Below are 20,710 nucleotides of genomic sequence, written 5' to 3'. Positions count from 1 at the left end.
GTCTGATTTCTATATGTGGCTGAAACAATGTTAATTCGTAACCAGTGAGTCGTGCTATAGTCAAGTGTTGTGTTTGTGTGCGGTTCAAGAGAACCTCTACTGCATGTGGTACTTGTACTGTCAATGGATGTCCTAATACTATGGCATCGCTTTGTCTGATTGTTAAAGCTGTCGCTGCTACTGATTTCAGGCACGCAGGCAGAGCCTGAGCTACTGGATCTAATGTACTAGAGAAATAAGCACATGGTTTGTGTGATCCTGCTTGTTCCTGTGTGAGTACTGACAAGGCAGTACCTTCGCGTTCTGTAACGAAGAGTGTAAACTGTTTATTGTAACATGGTGTTGCTAAAACAGGTGCTTGGCATAAGGCTTTCTTTAGGCTTTCAAAAGCTTGTGTATGTTCCTGAGTCCAAGGGAGAACAGTCGATGTGGCTGCCTCCTGTGTTGTCAATTGAATGAGTGGTTTTGCTAGAAATGCATACTGAGGGATCCACTGCCTACAATATGAAGTGAGGCCTATGAAAGCCCGCACCTCCTTTTGTGTCTTGGGTACTGGCATATTAGCAATTAGCTGGATGCGGTCTGATGTAAGCTGCCTTCCCTCCTTGGACAGCGAGTGACCAAGGTAAACAACTCGCTGGCACAGAATTGCAGCTTAGAAGGGGACACCTTGTGCCCCTTTTCGGCCAAAAATTGTAAAACCGTCAGTGAGGCTTTTTCACATTCAGGTTCGCTTCTAGCGGTGATCAGCAGATCATCGACATATTGAAGCAGGGCAGTGTTGACTGGCATGTGGATACTGTCGAGTTCTCGTTTCAGTGCTTGGCTATAGATGCTGGGGCTTTCTGTAAATCCTTGAGGTGCGCGTGTGAATTTAAAGCTTCGTCCATTTAAACTAAATCCGAACAAATATTGGCTTTCCGGATCTATTGGGACGCTGAAGAAGGCATTCTTGAGATCAATTACAGTAAAGAATGTTGCTTCGGAATCAATGGCTGTCAGTAATGAAGAAATGTCTGGGACTACGGGGTATTGTGGTACTATGCATTTATTTAATTCGCGCAGATCAATAACCAATCGATATACTGGCGGGGCTGTAGGATCGGTTCGTTTAAGAATCGGAATTATCGGTGAATTACATACATTGGAGTCAGTTTCCACAACCACTCCTTGGGTAATAAGCTCGTCAATAATTTGCAGTAAAGCCACTACAGCATCTGGGGGTAACTTGTATTGTCGCATTCGTGGAAGTACCACTCCTGCCTTTAGTGTGACTCGATATGGTGTAATGTTCATGCAACCAACATCTGTAGGGCCTTGTGCCCATAAATGTGTCGGTAAAATCTGCAGTCGGTGATCCATGTCTCGGGACACGTAGTGCCCTTTGAAATCACGTAAAAACAATCTTACTCCTTCCGGAGAACAACATATTATAGCTCCTAGAGCTTTCAAAGTTTTTATGCCTAACAAGTTTTCTGGACATGATTTAGTAAGTAATAAATCTGTAGTTCGTGTCAAGGGACCGATCGTAAGTGGAAGAGGCTGTGTTACTTCGTTAATGATAGGTTTTCCTGAAAAGCCAAGGGAAATATTCTGTGTGCCTGAGAGGGGTGCCCCTGGAACTTCACTACGTTTTATTGTTGTTCGGCTTGCCCCTGTATCAAGTAAGAATTTTCTATCTTGGCCTAATAGTTCACTGTGTACATAAGGTCCTTCTTGATCTACAGGGACCTCAATAAGGGGTAAGCCAACTTCCCTCTCTAGGCTGTTTCATGAGTATCGTTGATAATCAGGATAGTCATACTGTGCGGTCTGATACATCTGTCGGGTCGTTGTTTGTGTGGCAGCAATAGGCTGCGGTGGTGGAGCTGGCATAGACTGTTGCGGAGCTGGCATGGACTGTGCATGCTGCGGTGCTCCTTGTTGGTTCTGATCCTGTCTAATTGGTCGTGGTCTTTCTTTTGTGTTACCTATGGCAATATTATGTTTTAAGACTGGACAATCGTGTACATAATGACCTGGCTGTTTACAATAGTTACATGTCCCTTTTACAGGACCTGTTGAAACACTGGACTGTGTTATACCCTTCTTATGACCATCAGCTGGAACTGTCTGGGAAACTAGCATTTTCATTTTCGTGTCCTTCATGCGTCTATGTTCATGTTCTTGTTCTTCTCTAATTCTATTGTGATGGTACTGTAGCATTTGTAACATTTGTGATGGAGTGTTACCTTGCCAGGTACTCTCGAACTTCAATATTCTATTCTTAACTTGGGGCAAGGCATTCTCAACCTATTTTGTCACAAACAGATGTGGATACGACTCGCTACTTGCTTTTATTCCACTATTTATACCAAAACATTTCTCAAATCGGGAATAGAAATCACTAGTGTCTTCATCTGATTTTTGTTTACAGGCTGAGATTGCACCCCAGTCTTCCTTTTTCGTAGTTAATAAACGTGGCAGTACCTGTACTAGTAGACCTGGTAGTGCTTTGGTCTTGTCCCCGAGCCCTGAACCTGGACCTCGAGCTTTTTCTTCGTTCTCTAATCCTGTCCAATCTATCTTCTGGTCTCCTACCTCCCAATCCTTTTCCTTGAGTTTTTCGTAAATGCCCGCAGGCATTAATACCTTCAATATTGTCATAATGTCGGGGTAGGTATATTCTCCCATGAGTAACATATCTTTAATTTCACGGTGGAAACCCGCTGGGTCTTTGTCATGACTGGGTACCACTTTCTTCATTTCTAATAGTTCTATTTTGGATATGGGTGTGTATACAAACACACGTTTAAACTCATTGTCATCACCCTTTATCGGGTGCACTTCGCGTAAGGGATTTTGTCTATCCATGTAATACGTCGTTCTTTCCTTGATGGGCAGTGAGACATGTTCAGGACATACAAAAAGAATGTACTGCCTTCTAGATTCTAGTATTTCTCTAATTAACTTAGTACCGGAACCTCTCCATTTATTCGTGAGTAATTCAGTCAATATATCAGGTAAGGGGCCAGGATCGGAGTGTTGGCTTTTATATAATATAAGGAGTTGTTGAATCATATAGATACCAGCTAAACGCTGTTCATCTGGGGCGAGGTTCAAAAACGTATGCGCTAGTGTATCATCACCATATTTTCCAGGACTATCAACCCAGTGTACGGCTGACCTGGCTAATTCTTGTTCGTCCATAGAATCGAGTATATGATAACCCCTTCGTTCTCGGAGTAATTTGTCAGCGGCTTGGAATGAATGTTCGGGGGACCTTATATTTATTATGGGAGTTTGGAATTTTCTGTTATTATCTGGACGTATCGGACATATCGGATCAGTAAAGCATCTAGTATTATTGCAAGATCTTCCTCTACCTACATATGCCATGGTTTCTAACTGTCCTGTGGGCAGTTCTAATTCTTCCTCGTCCTCAGTTTGTTCAGGTTCGTCTACTGCTAATCTTTCTTCGTGTATTCGTTCTATTTCTTTGCGGATCTTTCGGCTCATAGCTACTATACATGATCGTTTATCGTGTCTCCCCTCTGATATATTTTTACCCCATGTGGTAAGAATTTGCATTTCTTCCGGATTTACCCCTGGTTGATCTTGATTTCTGATCACACAGTTTATGAGGAAACGTAACAGTTCCCCCTGTATTTCCACCTTTTGGTACTCCATGGCTCTGTTAATACTCTCAGGGTCTCGCCCTGACTGAACAAAATGATATATATTTTCTAAATGTGCAGTCATTCCTGGTAGCTTCCCTAAGTATATTGCAGCTCGTCGGATACGTAATGATGCCAGCATCATTTCGTCCCCTTTTCCGGGCACAGGGTCATATCTACAATCTATTAGAAGTTCCTTGAGCGTGTTGGGAGTTACTAGTTTGGGTGTACGTTGGTGGGCTAATTCTTGAAAGGAAAGTTTATTTGTTCTGGGTGGCGTAGAAAAAATGCTTGATGTACCTCCGGTAGCACCACCTGGGGTGCTGGATGTGAAAGGATTCGTTGAACGGGATATAGCAACCATAGGTGTGGATGCAGATGTAGAAACAGATGTGCTTGCCGGAACTTGTGTCGGGGTTTGCTGTTGCAGAGGTACAGACGGAGGAGGGTTTTGGCGTTGAACCCCCTCGGCAGACGGTCTATGTGGCGCAGCGTTAGCATACTCGGGAGCTGCGTCGTCTAAATAAGAGGAAAGAAAAACATCTTCTGCGGATCTGGGATGCCCTTTGGGATGTACTTTTATCGGAAACAATGGGGGTGGCAAGTCTTTTGGTATTTCCGGAGTAGCCTTAGGTAATCCTTCGGCCAGCAGAGGATACATACCATTTTCAAGGGCATTTCTTTGTCTGTCTGTTTGTTCTGACTTTACTCGAGTACCTTCTTCAATTAATACACTTTCTCGAACTTTATTTGAATTCTCCTTACTTTTCTCTTCCTGTCTGAGCGCTTTTTCTGTGCGTCTATATGATTCTTTACGCCATAATTCAATGGCATCTTTCTGTGACTGTCTAGCTTTCTTTTTCCATAATTCTTCTTCTACTTTCATGATGCAATCTGCATCCCAGGTCCCCGCTACGGGCCACCTCTGACTTTCTGGTAATTCCTTGGTGTAGTCTACCCATAGATCAAGAAATAATATGGCGTCTAGGCCATGTTTATGATACATGAAGTACCCTGGAGTGTCCCTAGGAGGAATGGGAACAGCTTCTTCGAGTACCCCTTTTCTAGTTTTGATCTGTCTTAATTTCGAAAAGAGCGGCATATTGAGAACTGATCTGATACCTAATTTTGAACACGTTTAATACCATAAAACACAATAATGAACAGTCATTCACACCACAATATACAGAACGTATTTAAAACATTTTAACATTTAACATTTAATGAGTAAACAATGATGGTCATTTAGGGAACTAGTCACTAAGCATAATACTCGATACTAACTAGGTAATTCTGAATTATATACTAGACATACTTGATATACTGCTAAACAGTACAGATACACTGCTGAAACAGTGCAGACCGGATTTGTGTACCCAAACCCGTCTTGACCGGCACAACCTATGTGCACGTCAGAACGCCTCCCCGATAATGGTACTCACCGGGTAGCTCGGAACGGAAGGCCTCGGAACTGAACTGAACTTGAACCGGACTGGACTCGACTCGGAACTTCGGAAACTTCGGAAACTGGTGGGCCTCTGTATACCTCGGATCTTGCTCTCTCAGCTAGGCTCTGGTCGGGATACTTCGCACTTCTCACCGCCTCGTCTGGGTGTTGATCGCAGCCTCAGTTACCCCCGCTCGGCAGGAGGGAGATACAGGAAATCCTGTGGGTACGCGTTGTTGTCCGTCCAGCTGTGACAGGAGACCGGGCCTGCAACGCACCGCCGGCGCGTGAGATGAGAAAGTGTCCCTATTCGGGCGCCATATATGTGGTAAATAATTTAATTACCGGAACTTAATTTGATGCGGAAAATCTATAATAATAGCTCAGTAAAATAAGAGGCAGAATCCGTGGTATTAGAGGTTCGGAACGGGCTTTATTCCAAAATCAATTTAAATTGAGGAGCTCCATATTCCATCACCACGAAGGTTCAGGAAGTGAAGACGCTACTTTATTGACAAGTAATCATTTTTATACAATAGGCATTACAGTGAAGCAAATGCAGGAGGCGTAACAATTGATAGTAAAGATAAAACATACATGCGTAGCAAAAGTGGGTGTAACTGGGTGTAACTAGAGAACGTCATCAGGTATGATGTCATAATAGGGTGGTTCCATGAAAGAATTTCGCAATGTCAGCAGAAATACTTGGCAGAAATGCGCGCGCAGCGGCATGACGTGTGATTGACGTGCAACTAGGGGGTGAAGGGGACTTGACATTTAGCTCTACATGTGGCGACAGAAGTCTAGAGGGTCAAGTCAACCTAATCCCAAATCATATCTAACATCCTATGTTTAAAGAACTATGTTATCCAAAAGAGAGGTCTCTTAGAGTAGAATCTTATTCTATACTGACTATACTGACTGTTAGTGCGTGTACAAGCGTCTAAGTGTCTACACTAGATGTGAGGGCAGAAATCTTCCATAGTAACCGGGCTATGAATTACTTGCATAAAGACAGAGGAGCCGGGCCTTTTGCTCGGTAGCTGGAAGAATGTTTACTTAAACTACTAGACAGGAATGCATTGGATAGGGAGCGGAGCAGATAATTTCGAAGGTGAAATACAGTTTTTGGCAGGCAACAGGCTGATGTCAGGCACCGTTAGCCGGGCAGGGAGTGAGACAAAGTTCATGGTCACAGATGCAGGCTCTGACTGGAGCTTTCAGAGGCAGAAGGCAGGAAAAGCTTGATGGCAGAATCAGGGCCTACTCGCCTGGACTGTAAAATAGGATGAATGAACCATATAAAGCCGGTGGCCTTTCATACTTAGGAATGGAATATCCGGCCCATTCATGGTGGATCTAAAAGAGGACATGTTGACGGTGGACGCACATGTGTTTGCGTCTTCATAACTGGAACTGGAGGGAACATACATGTACTTGTGATTTATACATGAAACCGTTGGGGTCCAAGATAGGGGACATAACTGATCAGAAAAATCCATATTTCCACACATCTTTATTGAAGGCCCCTGGGCTCGACCCCATAGTCTTAAGTGCCTGGCCCCATGGCAACACTTCATGCTGGGCACATCAAAATAGCCCTACTAACCTGGGGTCCATAGGAACTCTACCGCTGCACACACCACTACTGCCACACTTAATTGGAGGTTATTACCATTCCTAAAGCGGGCCCCATAATAAACAATGCCTTCTGCATACTAGTAAATTATGTTTTTTATGGTATGATATGATATGTTATGTGAATTTCTAAAGTGGTTTGCTGGCCCAGGAGAGGGGCTTCCGGGCGCTGATCATTGATGTGACAAGGCAGAAAAAAGTGTGCCCGGGCATCGTAGAGAGGCTGAGAGCAGCAGGCCTTGGACTGCTTCTGAAAGCTCGAGTGGTATGAGATCTTTCTTGACTGAAGAGGCAGATAGTCCAGAAGGCCGGAGCCAGTCTCGGAAGGGGCGTCCTCCCATCCTGGCCCTCCTGATGAGAAGGCCGGAGCCAGACTCGGAAGGGGTGACATCCCATCCTGGCCCTCCTGATGAGAAGGCCGGAGCCAGACTCGGAAGGGGCGTCCTCCCATCCCGGCTCTCCTGATGAGAAGGCCAGAGCCAGACTCGGAAGGGGCGTCCTCCCATCCCGGGTCTCCTGATGAGAAGGCCGGAGCCAGACTCGGAAGGGGCGTCCTCTCATCCCGGCTCTCCTGATGAGAAGGCCGGAGCCAGACTCGGAGGGGGCGTCCTCCCATCCTGGCGCCAGACTCGGAAGGGGCGTCCTCCCATCCTGGCCCTCCTGATGAGAAGGCCGGAGCCAGATTTGGAAGGGGCATCCTCCCATCCTGGCTCTCCTGATGAGAAGGCCGGAGCCAGACTCGGAAGGGGCGTCCTCCCATCCTGGCTCTCCTGATGAGAAGGCCGGAGCCAGACTCGGAAGGGGCGTCCTCCCATCCTGGCTCTCCTGATGAGAAGGCCGGAGCCAGATTCGGAGGGGGCATCCTCCCATCCTGGCCCTCCTGATGAGAAGGCCGGAGCCAGACTCGGAGGGGGCATCCACCCATCCTGGCTCTCCTGATGAGAAGGCCGGAGCCAGACTCGGAGGGGGCGTCCTCCCATCCTGGCTCTCCTGATGTGGGGACAAGGGCCCAATCCAAGTGTGAGCGTGTGAGGCTCCAGTAGGCAGTTATGGCCCAATCAAGGCAGCCACACTGGGGCCCTGCTTGTAAAGGGTCCTTACGAGCGAGACATAGAGCTCTGAACTGCGCACGCGTCTCGATGGGCAGCCAATGAAGCTTGCCGAGGAGTCGAGAAACGGAGCAGACTTTGGGCCTGAAGGAATTTACTCACTCGAGCTCCCGCTGAGTATTCCCATTCGCATTTGGGGCACCTGCCCGCTGTGCTCATGGGTAAAGCCATGTGTGACCTCCGGCGCTCTCTCTGCTGTACCCTCATCATCTTGCTGGTGTACTCTCCTGAACGTATATCAAGAGCGAGACTGGAGTCCAGGGGCTCTCCCAGAGGCCTCTCTGCTCAGTATGTACTCCTCGCGCTTCCTGCAATGGAGACATGGCCTCGCGCATCACACAGGTGTCCTCTCACTGCAGAAGTAGAAAATGAGGCACGCGCATTCAGATGGCTTCGATTTTGTTCTTATGATTTTATATTAAATTCAAAACTTTTTTTTACAGTTATTGTAAAGCCAGGAAAGTGTGAGAAGATCGCTCAAGCACCATGTTTTGCACCAGATGTGAATGCATGCGACACTGACGATGACTGCCCCAGGGATCAGAAGTGCTGCCAGGTGCATTGCATGTACAAGTGCACGAATCCTGTGACAGGTACATGTGTTTCGATGTTGAACTGTCTGATGTTGGTGTAAAATAATGACTTGTATCTCAGCTGAGCCTGACCTTGAAAGGGGCGGTCTCATCCTGCACGTGCGAAAAGCCCTACTTGTAATATTCACGATACTGCCTTACTTCTTCTACCTGGAACATGGAACTGAGTGCCCAGAGTGAACATCTGCCGAGAAGCTCCTACATGTGTACTTCTTATGCGTGCTACACAACTGGCCACAGCAACAATTCTAGGTTTATGATTTATGTTAAACGCTCCTTCCTCAAGAGAGTGTGAGGGAATGCACCGAGCTGCACTAACAGGATTCACTTTGGTAAAAGTTGGTAGAAGATCACGTCCAGATGTGGTTAGCTCTGCAGGTAAAGGCAGCCTTGCAGTGTAGCTCTGCCATGCTTGCTCACCCTGGAGTGTGGCTTGCCTGGGGATGAGCTCCTTCATCCCTGAAGGGATGTGCTCCACATTTGCACACCACTGACCAGGCCACATTCAGGGTCCTCAGGAAGAAGCTCCCGCAGACACCTGGCTGACCATCTTGTGCCTCAAGCATCCACTCAGAGGGTCCGAATGAGTCTTACAATCTTATATTCCAACTCCTTTTTTAGACTCCGACTCTGAGAGCGCTCCTTCTACCTATTCAGGGGAGGGTCACCGTCCCATATGTAATAGTAATGATGTCACTACACACTGTAGAGCCATCGCTCAGATCTACAATCGGAAACATCATTTAATCATATTTGCTCTATGATCTGGTTGAAGTGGCTGCAATATCTGAATAAACAATGACTTCCAAATTTCTAAGAATGGATTTTTTGGGGTTCATTACCCAAAACATTAACCACAATTCTGGCAAGATTCTTGAGGATTATGGGGCATTTTTCTGAGCTCTGAGAGAGCGCCTTACACATTAGAGTGCTTATCCCTCAAGACACGAGCCTGGCACGGATCAGTATGACAACATTTACTTCACCCATCACCTGCTCGCCCCTTCCCTAGGAGGGTTCATAACATGGCAGGCGTGCGAGGGTGGACAGCAACAATCAGAGAAACTACTGTTAGAGCAGATTTATTAATTCAACTCTTAATGTTCATTTCTGTATGTTTGCGGGAGCATTACCAAGCTGCTAACCAGAACTACCAGGCCTTTCTGCTTTGCAATGACAGCCGCACACAGCATGAGTTTTAGATGAGTGAAGGTTCCTGTTTGCTTGTTACTCTCTCCACAGTTTCTTCCTTATTAAACAGATGTGTAGTGCTGTGCAGACACAAAACGCCATTCTTTTATGTTGCGTCCTCTCAGGCAGCCCCAGGAGACCTCGAGCACCCCCTCAGTATCCTCCCCGGTCCTGGAGGCTGTCAGCGAGGTTGCAAGGTGAGGTTCTACTGTGTGTGTCGATTGTGCAGTTGCAGATATATTAGCACCTGTTGCTGTGTCTTTGTTCCCTGCACGTGTCTCAAGAGCTTTTGGACACCTCCTACACAGCAACATAGATCTAGTGTAGGAAACAATTCATAAACCTGTGCATGGGAAAATGTATTTGCGATCAGCTGATAAGAGGGCATCAGCACATGTCTGAGCGTGGACTTTGGTGTACAGTAAACAGCCAACATGTGAACTCCTTGTGCAGTCTGTTGATTCCAACAGCTGGCCCTCGCCCAGCCTGCACATCCCTTCCTAATGGAACTGCTTGTGCAGTCTGTTGATTCCAACAGCTGGCCCTCGCCCAGCCTGCACCTCCCTTCCTAATGGAACTGCTTGTGCAGTCTGTTGATTCCAACAGCTGGCCCTCGCCCAGCCTGCACCTCCCTTCCTAATGGAACTACTTGTGCAGTCTGTTGAATCCAACAGCTGGCCCTCGCCCAGCCTGCACCTCCCTTCCTAATGGAACTGCTTGTGCAGTCTGTTGATTCCAACAGCTGGCCCTCGCCCAGCCTGCACCTCCCTTCCTAATGGAACTGCTTGTGCAGTCTGTTGATTCCAACAGCTGGCCCTCGCCCAGCCTGCACCTCCCTTCCTAATGGAACTGCTTGTGCAGTCTGTTGATTCCAACAGCTGGCCCTCGCCCAGCCTGCACCTCCCTTCCTAATGGAACTGCTTGTGCAGTCTGTTGAATCCAACAGCTGGCCCTCGCCCAGCCTGCACCTCCCTTCCTAATGGAACTGCTTGTGCAGTCTGTTGATTCCAACAGCTGGCCCTCGCCCAGCCTGCACCTCCCTTCCTAATGGAACTGCTTGTGCAGTCTGTTTATTCCAACAGCTGGCCCTCGCCCAGCCTGTACCTCCCTTCCTAATGGATCTGCTTGTGCAGTCTGTTGATTCCAACAGCTGGCCCTCGCCCAGCCTGCACCTCCCTTCCTATTGGAACTGCTTGTGCAGTCTGTTGATTCCAACAGCTGGCCCTCGCCCAGCCTGCACCTCCCTTCCTAATGGAACTGCTTGTGCAGTCTGTTGATTCCAACAGCTGGCCCTCGCCGAGCCTGCACCTCCCTTCCTAATGGAACTGCTTGTGCAGTCTGTTTATTCCAACAGCTGGCCCTCGCCCAGCCTGCACCTCCCTTCCTAATGGAACTGCTTGTGCAGTCTGTTGATTCCAACAGCTGGCCCTCGCCCAGCCTGCACCTCCCTTCCTAATGGAACTCCTTGTGCAGTCTGTTGATTCCAACAGCTGGCCCTCGCCGAGCCTGCACCTCCCTTCCTAATGGATCTGCTTGTGCAGTCTGTTGATTCCAACAGCTGGCCCTCGCCCAGCCTGCACCTCCCTTCCTAATGGAACTGCTTGTGCAGTCTGTTGAATCCAACAGCTGGCCCTCGCCCAGCCTGCACCTCCCTTCCTAATGGAACTGCTTGTGCAGTCTGTTGATTCCAACAGCTAGCCCTCGCCCAGCCTGCACCTCCCTTCCTAATGGAACTGCTTGTGCAGTCTGTTGATTCCAACAGCTGGCCCTCGCCGAGCCTGCACCTCCCTTCCTAATGGAACTGCTTGTGCAGTCTGTTGATTCCAACAGCTGGCCCTCACCCAGCCTGCACCTCCCTTCCTAATGGAACTGCTTGTGCAGTCTGTTGATTCCAACAGCTGGCCCTCGGCCAGCCTGCACCTCCCTTCCTAATGGAACTCCTTGTGCAGTCTGTTGATTCCAACAGCTGGCCCTCGCCGAGCCTGCACCTCCCATCCTAATGGATCTGCTTGTGCAGTCTGTTGATTCCAACAGCTGGCCCTCGCCCAGCCTGCACCTCCCTTCCTAATGGAACTGCTTGTGCAGTCTGTTGAATCCAACAGCTGGCCCTCGCCCAGCCTGCACCTCCCTTCCTAATGGAACTGCTTGTGCAGTCTGTTGATTCCAACAGCTGGCCCTCGCCCAGCCTGCACCTCCCTTCCTAATGGAACTCCTTGTGCAGTCTGTTGATTCCAACAGCTGGCCCTCGCCGAGCCTGCACCTCCCTTCCTAATGGATCTGCTTGTGCAGTCTGTTGATTCCAACAGCTGGCCCTCGCCCAGCCTGCACCTCCCTTCCTAATGGAACTGCTTGTGCAGTCTGTTGAATCCAACAGCTGGCCCTCGCCCAGCCTGCACCTCCCTTCCTAATGGAACTGCTTGTGCAGTCTGTTGATTCCAACAGCTGGCCCTCGCCCAGCCTGCACCTCCCTTCCTAATGGAACTCCTTGTGCAGTCTGTTGATTCCAACAGCTGGCCCTCGCCCAGCCTGCACCTCCCTTCCTAATGGAACTGCTTGTGCAGTCTGTTGATTCCAACAGCTGACCCTCGCCCAGCCTGCACCTCCCTTCCTAATGGAACTGCTGGCTCATCTTCCCAAGGTTAGACGGTGGGCTTTGGTTTGAGCCAGAATGGTGGGTGTGCACCAGTGCAAAGACCATGGAACTCCCTGTAGCCTGTGAAGCTGTCCTCAACCCTAGTCTCAGTGATCTCCCGAGAGGGACACTGACTGATACAGCCAGTGTGAAGTTCACCACAACTGTGCAATGTGACTTCTGAGACATATAAAATGATAAGTGCAATAAAAACATGAAGAAATGAACCTGTGGTTAGAAAGAGGCTGGTGGCCTGGTTTTGATTTCATGGGTAATATGTACTACTATGTGTAAGGAAGTACGTTTCTTCGTATTAAAAGTAAAGCAACTCCAAATGTTAAAATTAAAGCCTAGTAGCCCCCGATAGCCCTGTAATTCCCCACCACGTGCAGAAGTCGAGGATGAACCGAACCTGCGTAGATGAGTCACATGGTACTGCTTTTAATGAAATGTAAATGAAAACACTGCAGTTAAATGCCCTCACTTTTTAATGTAGTTTTCCTAAGACAAGCACTTACCGGGGACTTAACATCAGGGTGCTGAAACTAACACAGCGCGGTGCCGCAAGTCATTTAGATGCTCCGTACTATGTTAGCTTTAAAGCACAGGGATGCAACATATTTACAACAATATGCTGCATCTATGTGCTTCCTCCTGCGCTGGTGCACAAACTGCTGCCATGAGCCGGCGTAGGATCCTTTGCACCATGGTGCAAGGTTGCCTGCGTCAGTTGTATACAGGCTCTCAACCTGTCAATACCCGGTCTAGATTACAGTAGGAGAGGACAAACTCCTACAGAACTGATGCACCGCTGTCTTTAAAATTGTGAAATACGGATTAATTTACCACAACAAAGGAGTGCTCTCCCCATACAACAACTGTTTCACCAGATTTATTTGTCCACTGAGGAGAAAGCACCCAACCGAATCTGAAAATGTCGTTTGACTCAATTACGAATATAACAGAAAACAGAGCCACTACGCTGGTTTACACCACAGATCAAGCTTCGGAAATTTATTCTTTAATACAGGAAGTAAGAAATATGGACACACACAGCGGCTCAATTTCGCAACAACTCAAACAACTCGAATATTTAACCAGACGTCAACTAAACCAACAACTCCACGCTTCTACACTTGTACAATATCATAAGGCCAAACGGATTCCCAGAGGATTAAGGCTCTCTATCAGACCAATGCTATTCCGCTTTCATCTAAATCCCACCTTCATGAACAAATGGTTCTCGATCTTGAACAAGTGCTCTTTGGATTTGATTTTGCTAATTATTGAGGAACTCTCTAAAACCATAAATGATCTGGAACAAGAAATTTATACACTGAAAAATGAACTCCAAAACAGGTTAGAACAAGACACCTGGAAAATAAACCTTGAAGGACTTAACATCAAACTAGATAAATACAGTAGAGAACTACAAGAAGGTAAACTCAGGAAGTATAAAAGAGACACCATTGACTACAAATTAAATGAGGTTTACACCTGGGCCGAAATATACGCACGAAAGAGATTTGAACCTCGCAAGCAGACAACCCATTCATCTGAGGAAAGCTTGGTCTCTGACAAAGACATTTCTACATCCAGAGTACCTGTACAGTCTGCGACCACATCGAATTCATCAACTTCAACCAAGGATACCACGGAACAAGTTGATAGATCAAACACGGTGTCTTTTTTATCCCAGGCCCCGGACCAGGGAATACCCCCAGTATTACAAGTAGAAACTCAGAGCGCAGTCACAAGATCAGGCGAGGAAAGGGGAGGCAAATCGCTACGCAGCGGGAAGAACATTCCCTGATTATAAACATCTCTTCTGTTGACATTACACCTCATCAAAAAGCTGTCCTAAACAGAGGCTTGTCCTTTGTTCCAACCTCTCATGCTAACCAACTGGATATTGACGTCGCAGTATACAAATTTATGCGCACGCTACGTCTACGCCATTACTTCTCAAATGTAGTAATTTCAGATCCGACTCAACCTACTAACCAGATCACGAAATTCAAACCACGAAGCACCTTTCAAGCACCTGTGTCACATAAGATGTTGGACACATTTGAGATTCTCATCAAGAAAGACATCAAAAACCTAGGATTACGTCCCAACACACACTGGAATCTAACAAACCAAGAAAGGATTACATTGAGAACTCTTGCCAGGAATTCGGACATTACCATTCAACCCGCTGACAAAGGGGGAGCAATCGTCATCATGGACACAGAATTCTATTCAACACAGGTCAACATGCACGTGAATGATCAATCCACATATCTACTCCTACAAACTGACCCTACACCACAATTGGAAATCATTTTGCAGGGAATATTACAAAAAGCTTACGATCTAGGATGGATCGACGAACAAACTAGGCAGTACCTTACCACACCAAATCCACGCAGACCACATCTTTATATGTTACCAAAGATACACAAAAACCTTCATCAACCTCCCTTCAGACCTATTGTCTCTGGATGCGGCTCAATTTTTGATGCCATAGGAAAATATTTGGATCATTATTTACAGAGATTTGTGCAAAATTGGTGGTCATACACCAAAGACACCACTGAGTTGTTAAAGAAACTCCAACAGATTCAACTCAATATCCAACCAACATGGCTACTGTGCACTATTGATGTGGTGGCTCTCTACACCTCTATCCCTCATTCCATGGGTCTGGAGGCAGTAGAATGGGCCTTACTCCAACGTGAAGACATCGATACAGAGAAGGTGTTCATCTTGCAACTGTTACACTTTTGCCTTCACCACAGTTACTTTAAATGGAATGAACACTTTTATGCCCAACTCTCGGGAACATCTATGGGCTTTCCAGGAGCTCCTTCATATGCCAACATTTTCATGGCGATGTTCGAACAAGAACACATTATGGATACACCTCAATGGTGGACGAATATTTACACCTACAATCGATATATTGATGACATCTTTTTGGTCTGGACTAGCTCCCAGCAACTCCTGGAAGAAATGATACTGACTTTGAATTCCCATAATCCCAGGATACAATTCACTCACAGGATTGAAACACAAACCATCCAATTCCTTGATGTCACTATCAATAAAAACCTTGATGGCCCAGGACTCTCGACCACGATCTACACCAAACCTACTGATCGTAACAACGCCCTACATTTCTCAAGTTTTCACCCCAGTAAACTCATTCACAACTTACCTTACTCCCAGTTCATTCGCATTAAACGGATCTGCTCTAACATGGACGATAGTATGACGAAGATTGATGAACAGAAAGTAAAATACCATGAGCGTGGGTACCCTTCAACCATCATTGATTCTTGTGCACAAAGAGCATTGACCAAGACACGAGAAAATTTATTGATACCAACAAGCAGGGATAACAAAACAAAGTTGGTTTTCATATCCAGATACTCCACTTGTTCCAAAGCTATTAAGAAGATCATTAATAAACGGTGGGAACTACTTACAAATGAAACTGATTTTAACAACATCTTTAGTGAACCACCAATGCATGCATACACTAGAGGTCAGAACCTCCGTGAACTACTATCGTCCACCAAACTACAACCTCAAACTGTCCGCATCCAGAAAGGCACCATGAAATGCTATAATTGCCAACACTGCAACAACATCATTGTAGGTAACATTCTTAAACATCCTACCACCGGTAAGGACATTGTACTACGACACACAAGTGATTGCAATACTTCCAATATTATCTATGGGATCAAATGCCCTTGCGGCAAATTATATATTGGAAAAACCGAACGCAAAATGAAAACACGCCTAACAGAACACAAAAGCCGCATCAGAACCCAAAGCAAAAATTCTCCTTTGGCATCCCACTGGCACGAAGCTAATCACTCCATATCACAAATAAGATTTCAGATCATTGAACACGTGGAGTTACAACAAGGCACTAATAATCACCTCAGACTTCTCCAAAGGGAAGTCTTTTGGATCAAAAATTTGGACACTCTGGTCCCGACAGGTCTTAATGATCGGATGGATATGTCATGTTTTATCTGATTGTAAACATCTCCTTTAAATCAGGCAACACCTCTTAAGGCTCAGCATGAAATTTGCTTTATTTTGTCCATAACCTCGCAACTACAACTTTTTTCAATTTTGTGTTATACACACACACAACATCACTACACATACCTACCAAGGCCATCAAAAACTATGTAGTGGTTTTAATAACTCATAAGATTCTCCAAACGCAGTTATATGCACACCTAAACATCAACGCGCAAACTGGGTTGTACACTACCGTGCTGTTCAATTTTTCTATGGGCAGATGAGTCCGGAAGATCAATTTCCTCGAATTTAGATTCTAACTTCTAAACGCTTTTTAGGACTTCTAGTTGCTACCTCCGTGATATTTTTCATTTTAAATCTTATCTGATCTGGGGACTTTGTCTAGAGTTCGTATGACTCACGTTTCTCCCTGCACTTAGCTTCTCGCCTCTTACTCCATTGCGTTACGTTTCCGTTCCAATATGGCCCCCGTATAGACCTTGAGTACATCAGCTATTTAGAACACACTTGAGCACATCGAGTCCGTTGTCATTGCCGGTGACTTCCGGCGTCAGTTTCTATCCGCTTCACCTGTACAAAAGTATGCCATTCTGGCGTTTCCGAACCTGCTCACTGGTACTCCCGAGACGTCCGTCACTTCGTTTTAGAAACTTTCTTCAGGTGAGATTTCTGCGACGGACTGTCTTCAACCTAGACCGTTGTTGCAGCGCGCTATGTCATTCTGCTAAAATTTTCGCCCACTTACAAAGTCCGGTTTCTTCTCTCTTTTCTCTCTTGTTTCCAAACAGCTTACTATCGAATCTACGAAGGTAAGATTTAAGTTATCTAACCTTACGGCAATGTCTCTCTGTGCGTAAATTCTAATAGTATGCAAGCAAAAGCCGAATTATAAGCTCATAAACGGTACTGTTACTTTTTCAACAGTTTCTCAGCCGACCACTTCTACTAAGGTATGAACAAACTATTACCATTGCAACGGCTAGTTTTCTTTGCGTGTTTTCTTTAAAAGTGTGCACGACGTGTTAAATTGAGTTGACTCGCTAGCAGCTCACAAACGGTACCATTATTTACCTCTACAGCTTTACAACCGATGACCTCTCCTAAGGTATGAACAGACCTTTTCATTATATCTTGACACCCATTTCCGTAAACTTGTATTAGGACTTCAGTTCTTGATCACTGACATTCATATAATCCGGTCTGCTTTTCCATTCTTCCAGACGTATGAGTTTTTTTATACCCAGTGAACATCCAACTACACAGTTAAACAGGTAACTTGTTGTTAAACACGTCTATCTTGTATCAGAGCTATTGAGATTGAGCCCCTACCACATGATCCTAACTAGAAATATGGTGCGGTTTATTTTTCAGATCGGCCCCTGACGAAGGAACCGGCTGGTTCCGAAATGCATTGGGCATTTAGCAATTCTTTCTGCTGTGTATAAATTTTTATGTTACCACAATATGTTCAGCATATGCAACTTGACAACATGTGTATAACTGATTCTATCAATGTTATTCTTGTACAAATGACACAAATTTGTATTGGAGCAAATTGTTACTTTTTTTGAAAGCTGTCACACCTGACAACCATGTACAAAAGTTCAGAGTAAACTTTGATTTAATGCTGAAAATTAAAAACAAAAGTTTCAAACAAACCAGTGTCGCGAAGGACACTTTGTGAACAGTGCTCAGTTGTATACAGGCTCTCAACCTGTCAATACCCGGCAAGGTTGCCTGCGTCATGGGGAGATAGTTTTTGTGCAGGAAAGGACACCTCCCTGCACTGAAACAATGAATTGAGGGAATGTCCTCTTCCAATGCATGCTGTAGAATGCAGCATGCATTGAAAGAGGAGAAAAAGGAGAAATGAAAACATTTCTCCTTGTTGCACCTGGCTACGCATTCTGACGCATTTCCAGAATTACGATTGCTCGTAAATCTGGATATGCATCACTGGACATGGGTGTTGCGTGGGAACACCCACAGCAACACTCATGTCACACACCTAGCACGCAAAGTGTTGCTTAAGAAGGGGCAATATTTACAAGCACAGGTAAAGTCACGCAGGATGGTTTTACGTGTGCTTGTATATGTCACTCAGCTGGTTGTGCTGCAGGTGCGTCATGCAACGTAACGCACCGGCGGCACAAGAGGCTTGTAAATCTGTCCCCAGATGTATGTATCGATGAGCTGCAATCAGAATATTGTTGCATACCTAAATACTGATGATTCCAAGGAGAGGCACCTTGAAAACTAAGTGGATCACTGTGACAGTCATACACGCACAGGCAACAACTAAAGGGAGGCACTGCTGGGGTGCACCCAGAGGGGAGTATGGGGCCGCAGACCAGACACACAGAGAATGGCAGGAGTGGACACATCCGAGAGTAAAGAGATGCAAGCACAGACGCAGCAAGCAAGTGAGGCGGGGGAGGTAGCCACTAAGGTGAGGACTACATGAAACTGGTCCACCAATAAGAATAGTAATGGACACCATTGTAACCTGTAAGGAAGTGCCATGTATGCAAAGGACAGCCCAGCCAACCAATGGTAATACTTGAAAACTTCATAGGAGCAAGCGACTGAAAGCTGACTCGAAGTGCCCACTCTCTGTGTGTACTTCTTACAGGTATATTTAATGTATATCAACTGCTAAGTACTGTGTTGCGAGGTGACAACAACTCCCAATACTGGAATAAACACAAAGAATCTTTTTGCCAATGCAAAGACTGTATTTTCTAACTAATTGTCCTTCTCAGGCTATCTCTGGAATTTTTCTCAAATGCCTGTTCGCAGGCAGGCCCTTTTATACAAATTAATACAATAATTTATTACACATAGTAAATAATCGTTAACTTGCAAGTTACAGACTTCTAACAATCCTTAATGATAGAGCAATCTTTGGCCTATGACCGCGCTTGTGTTTTATGGTAGATGCAGTTTACTTGAAGTGCGTGCTGGAAACATTGTGGGTCTGAAATCTTTGTGTGCTTGCACCTTAGTTTCTTCCCTGCACCCATTGCTTAATTAAGCACCTGGGTGCTCTGGGCTAATTTGATTATGAACCCATTGTCTAATCAGGCCACAGTCTGATTGACAGCTCGGTGTGTGCCAGGGGACATGTCTGCTGATGTTGTAAATGCTTTCAAGTATGTTAGAGTTGGCCATTAACTGGAAACCCTTTCAAGTTTTCTATTCCACTACATTCTTGAATTAACTTTTCATCTTGTTCTTGTCAGTGTGAGAGTTGGGCTTAAACTGGTTCTTAACCATGAACAGCTGGGTGGTTTCTGCTTGGGCTTGAATTGTGTGATATTTTCATATTTCATATTTTATAAAGCATGTTAATTTATTACAACATTCCCCCCCTCTAGTTGATATTTTAACTACTTCATTTAGATTTTGGTCTGTTCTTGGTACCAGGTGATAAATACACGTTGCCCTGGGAATCTAATACTTGTGTTGCTGTCCTAACTGAAAACATCATTCCCGCCTTGGTGCCTATTCTCACAATACATGCCAGAATTACTTGTATTACTCAGAATATTAGTAGTAGGACCATAGTTGTTGGCAACAAGTCCCCCAACAGTCCCGACATCCAGGATGGCAGCAATCCAAACCAGCCACCGAAATAACTATCTGGGGAACCTCCTTCATCTATCACTTTAGTCTGTAAATGATACAGTGTATGTATTGCCTCTGACAAAGTTCCATTTTCTGCATCATTTGATGGAATGAACGTTCATTTTCTTGCACACCACTGCCTGCATGGCTGTCATAAGGTCAAGTACATAACAGTGTTGTAGCACTATTATTTGTATGTCATGTAGTTCTTCTTTTATGGCATTGACACCATCGTTAGTAGTGTTGAAGACTTTGAGGAGCTCCCACCTTGAAATCTAGAGCCAATGAGCTGTTGCTTTAGCCTGAACAAACCCCAGTTTGGTGTTAACTGGGCATACAGTAGGTCTCCATACTGCCAGAACAAATCCATGAGGCTGGAGGTGCCCCCTTGCATGTCGGCATGGAATACTGTGGTCCTACAACCAATATTCTGGGCTACGTGTATGGTGCCATTTCCCCAGAAACATAAGGAGGCAGAAGTTAGTCTCATGACAATGCTATCTACCCAAGTGTAATATGAGATGGTTCCCTCCCAGGTAGAGGTACATTTCCCTATTGCATCCTGGCTGACATCAGTACCATTCCATAAAGACATGGCCCGTCAGTAAAATTCAATGTTGGGATGCCACTGGTCGTGGGCAAAGACTGACCCTGTCACTCTAAACCCTGGCCTTCAAACACAGTCTGGGGATAATGGACTTGCAAAATATGTGTTACACTCAGCTGGTGGGTGTGTTACTCCTAGAAATCCTAGATCTAGGACCAACTGG

The 20,710-nt window shown here is 45.7% G+C and overlaps 1 protein-coding gene across 2 annotated transcripts in view; it reads left to right on the top strand.

Moving 5' to 3' along the window:
* LOC146822197 (uncharacterized) overlaps window positions 1-20,710 on the top strand; it is a 331,935-nt gene that overhangs the window by 183,167 nt on the left and 128,058 nt on the right. Inside the window, exon 5 of one of the 2 annotated variants that reach the window (XM_085609434.1) lies at window positions 8,294-8,443. The exons of the other annotated variant lie outside the window; for it this stretch is intronic. Within the exon in view, the coding sequence (XP_085465560.1) occupies window positions 8,294-8,443 (150 nt within the window). The remainder of the gene's footprint in view (window positions 1-8,293; window positions 8,444-20,710) is intronic. 2 annotated transcript variants of the gene reach the window in all.

The sequence above is a fragment of the Triturus cristatus genome, chromosome 6 (genome assembly GCF_964204655.1).
Source record: "Triturus cristatus chromosome 6, aTriCri1.1, whole genome shotgun sequence".
Lineage (NCBI taxonomy): Eukaryota > Metazoa > Chordata > Amphibia > Caudata > Salamandridae > Triturus > Triturus cristatus.
Note: the sequence above shows the minus strand (reverse complement) of the source record. Positions and strands in the feature narration are given on the sequence as shown.